Raw genomic sequence first — 3,339 nt, 5'->3', positions numbered from 1 at the left:
CGGTGTCGAATTCGCCAGAGTGCTTCTGGCAGAAGTCCAGCACCAGCCGATGGAGGAGCTGGGTTGTCCGGACGATTGGGGCAGTGCACGCATGCGGGCACACGAGCATACACACACACACACACACAAGTGGGGTCAGCAAGAAGAAAAAAAAGTAAAAGGAGGAGGCTCAATCGGCCGGAAGGGGCGACACCAAGCCCGCACCTTCGTCAGGCCAGCCAGGTTGTTGCTGGATGACATGTAGGCCGTCTGCGACAGGGAGAGGCACAGCTGCGACAGATTGACCTGCTCCTGCGCGACCGACGACAGGACATCGAAAATGTTGATGATGCTGCTGAAGCTCGGGACCTGGGAGAAGATGCCACAGCTGGGCTCCGCCTCGAATGGGCTCAGCTGCGCGCGCGCGCGCGTGTGCGTGTGTGTGTGTGTGTGTGTGTGAGAGAGAGGGGGGGGGCGCGCGAGAAAGAGCGAGGTATGAGCGATCTTGGCATGTGGGGCGAATGGCCAAAGCGCGCACCAGAGCCGACAGAACCGAGTGCGGATCGCTGGCGGTCGTCGACTGCGAGGGGCAGCCGGAGCCGGTGAGGGTGTTGGAGACACTGTTGGGCCGGGCCGGTGGGGCTGAGGGGGTCGGCGTGCCGGGGCCGCTGGAGGACATGGCGCGAGCCGGCCCCAGCCCCGAAGGGGCCAGCAGGCTGAGCGGCGGCAGGGACACCGGCGACATGAGGTCCTCCTCAGCGATGCCGGCTCCGCGACCGGGCCCACCAACTTCCGGCGGAGGCGTGGTGCAGCCAGACCCCGGGCCACCGGCCAAGTCGAGCGTCGCCGGCCGGGGAGGCAGGCGGGTGGCAGCCCCGGCCCCGGGGCCCGCCGCCGGGGGAGCGACGGACACCATGGGCTTCAGGGCGGGCATGGGCGATCCCGCGGCCGAAAAGGATGTCCCGGTGATGGGGCTGGCGCGGCCGGGCTTCGGAGGGGGCACCGGCGGCGTGGTCGAGCGAACCGGCGAATCGCCGAAGATGCCCCCCGACGGGGAGGCCGACAGCACGCTCAGGTGCGGGGAATTGGCCGCACTGCTGGCGGCGCTGCTGCCAGTGCTGCCGGCCGGCGAGGAGCCGGCCCCGCGCAGAGTGGCCATCAGCCCCGGCATCTTGGGCGAGGTGCCGAGAATGCCGGCACCCGGAGCCCCGCGCAGGGGAACCAACCGCCCCGGGCCACCGAAGCAGGCACACTTGGCCCGGAAAGAGAAGGTCGGGCCCGGGTCCAGCAAGGTACGCGTCGAGTCCGACAGCGGGCCGACCATCTGCATGCACCGGACAAACTGCTCCCGGTGTGCCAGGAAAGCCCGGCAGGCGGACCGGTGCGACTCCACTGTGGCCGGATGCACCAGCGCCCGGCAGTGGGGGTGGCCACACCCGCCGCCGGTGGAGCGGCCGCCGGTCGACAGGTGCGGCGTGGCCGGCAGAGGCCGGGCCCCGGCTGTGAAGGACCCGCGCCGGGGCCCGGCCCCGGGCGACCACGAGTCCTCGGTCGTGCTCGCCCGGGCCGGCGAGGAGGCCCCCCCGTCAAAGCGGGCATCCCAGCCGAGCATGTCGTCCAGCAGCAGCCCGGCCACCGGGCCGGTGGCGGGGGCGGCCGAGTGCGATGCCCGGCGCTGGCCCCCGGCCCCCGGCCCCGGGCCCAGGTCCCCGGACTCGCTGGTCAGCAGCAACGAGTCGCAAGCCTGGAAGAAGGGCGAATCGCTGTCGGTTGAGGACAGCAGGCTGGGCGGGCTCCCGCCATCGGGGTAGTGGCCCCCGCCGGGGGCCGTCGAGTGGGATGTGCCCGCCGGGGCCAGGCTGCCGGATCGCCCACGGCGCGGAGGCACATACTGCTCGCCAATCGGACAGGCACAGAGGCTCGGCACATGGTGAGAGCCGGCGCCCAGGAGAGACCCCCTGCGCGGGGGGGTCTGACCGTCGTCCGCGGCGCCGGCCATCTCGGCACCCACGGACTCGACATCGCCGCTGGCCAGGTCGCCGCCGGGGCCGCTGCCAGATCCGGCGCCATTGCCAGGGCTGCCGGTGAAGGACCGCATGGTCCCCGAGTGGAAGGGCAGCTGCATGTGAAGAAGCTGTGAGCCGCTGCTGGAGGAAACACTGCCCGGGGCGCTGCCGGCCCCGGGGCCGGCCATGTAGCAGGAGGACGACGAGGAGCAGGAGTCGCCGGAGTCGCTTTCGCCGTCGGACAAATCGCCCCCGGTTCCATAGAGCCCCGGGTTGGCCCGGTGGCGGATGGCCTGCTGGCGCTGGGCCTGGCTGGCCAGGCGCGAGGCCAGGGCCTGCTGCGCCGGGTCGATGGCCATCGCCGCCGGGGGCGGATGCATGGGGGTCTGGTCGTCTCCCAGCGAGGAGGCCGCGGTGGTGGAGCGCGAGCGTGGCCGAATGGAAAAGGTTCGCTTGCCGGACGAGGAGGAGGCGGAAGAGGAGGAGGAGGAGGAGGAGGAGGAGGAGGAGGAGGGGGCCGCCAGCGAAGTGAGCGACCCGGTGGAGGCGGAGGCCGCATACCCGGCCGATACGGCCTGGGCCACGGGGGTCGAGTCGCCGAAGAGGCTGCCCGAGCGAGCCCGGCTGGAGGTGCCCTTGGTCTGGGGCGAGGGCGAGAGCGTGTGAGCGGGGCGAGGCGACCGGGTCATGCGAAGGGCACACACATGGGGATATGGGGTGCAAGTGTGTGCGCGCGCGCGCGCGCAATGGAATGAGAGCATCAATGGCGGTAGGGCACAGCCGGGCGCACCGACGCGATAACGGGGGCGGCCGGCTCGGCCGGCGAGGAGGTATGCGTAATGGCCGGCAGCAGGGACGAGGTGACCGGGCTGCCCTCAGACTGGGAGGAAGCGCGCTTGCGCCGGGACAGAAGACCCGACAAGCGCGAGGAGGACCCGGAGGAGACGGTCGACGTTGGCACCGGCAGGGGCGACGTGCTGCCGGGCTGGCCGGGTGGCAGGTTGACGCCGCGACTGGAGCCGGCCCCAGCCGAGGAGGGGGCCGTCAGGTCGGTCAGACTCATGGATGGGCCGGGAGCACCGCCAGGCCCGAGGGCCAACGGGGGGGCTGTGCTCCGGACCGGGGAAAAGTCCGACGGGGGGTGTGCCATGGTGGGCGAGCAGCCGGACGAGGAATACCGCTGCCCCGAGGGGGGCGGGGTCGAGGGCATGACCAGGCGCAGCGAGGGCAGCGTGGCCGCGCGGGTGGGCTGATCGGAGGTCATCTACGGGCGGGCGATGTGGCAGTTGGTGCTTGGTGCTTGCTGCCTGCTGGTGTGGGATGGGGTGGGGTGGGTGGGGGGGGGGGGAGGGGG

At 71.9% G+C, this 3,339-nt stretch overlaps 1 protein-coding gene across 1 annotated transcript; it reads right to left on the bottom strand.

Annotated features, from left to right (window-relative positions):
* Positions 1 to 135: 135 nt before the first annotated feature.
* On the bottom strand, positions 136 to 3,320 carry H696_03477 (hypothetical protein; the record flags this gene model as incomplete). Its single annotated transcript, XM_009497341.1, has 3 exons — positions 2,776 to 3,320; positions 518 to 2,626; positions 136 to 393 (listed from the first exon to the last, which is right to left on the bottom strand). Exons 1-3 carry the CDS (start codon positions 3,247 to 3,249, stop codon positions 136 to 138), a joined length of 2,841 nt encoding a protein of 946 aa, XP_009495616.1. The 5' UTR covers positions 3,250 to 3,320.
* Between the last annotated feature and the right edge of the window lie 19 nt (positions 3,321 to 3,339).

This window comes from Fonticula alba (assembly GCF_000388065.1).
Source record: "Fonticula alba strain ATCC 38817 unplaced genomic scaffold supercont2.5, whole genome shotgun sequence".
Taxonomy (NCBI): domain Eukaryota; order Rotosphaerida; family Fonticulaceae; genus Fonticula; species Fonticula alba.
This window is presented reverse-complemented; position numbering and strand designations above follow the sequence as displayed.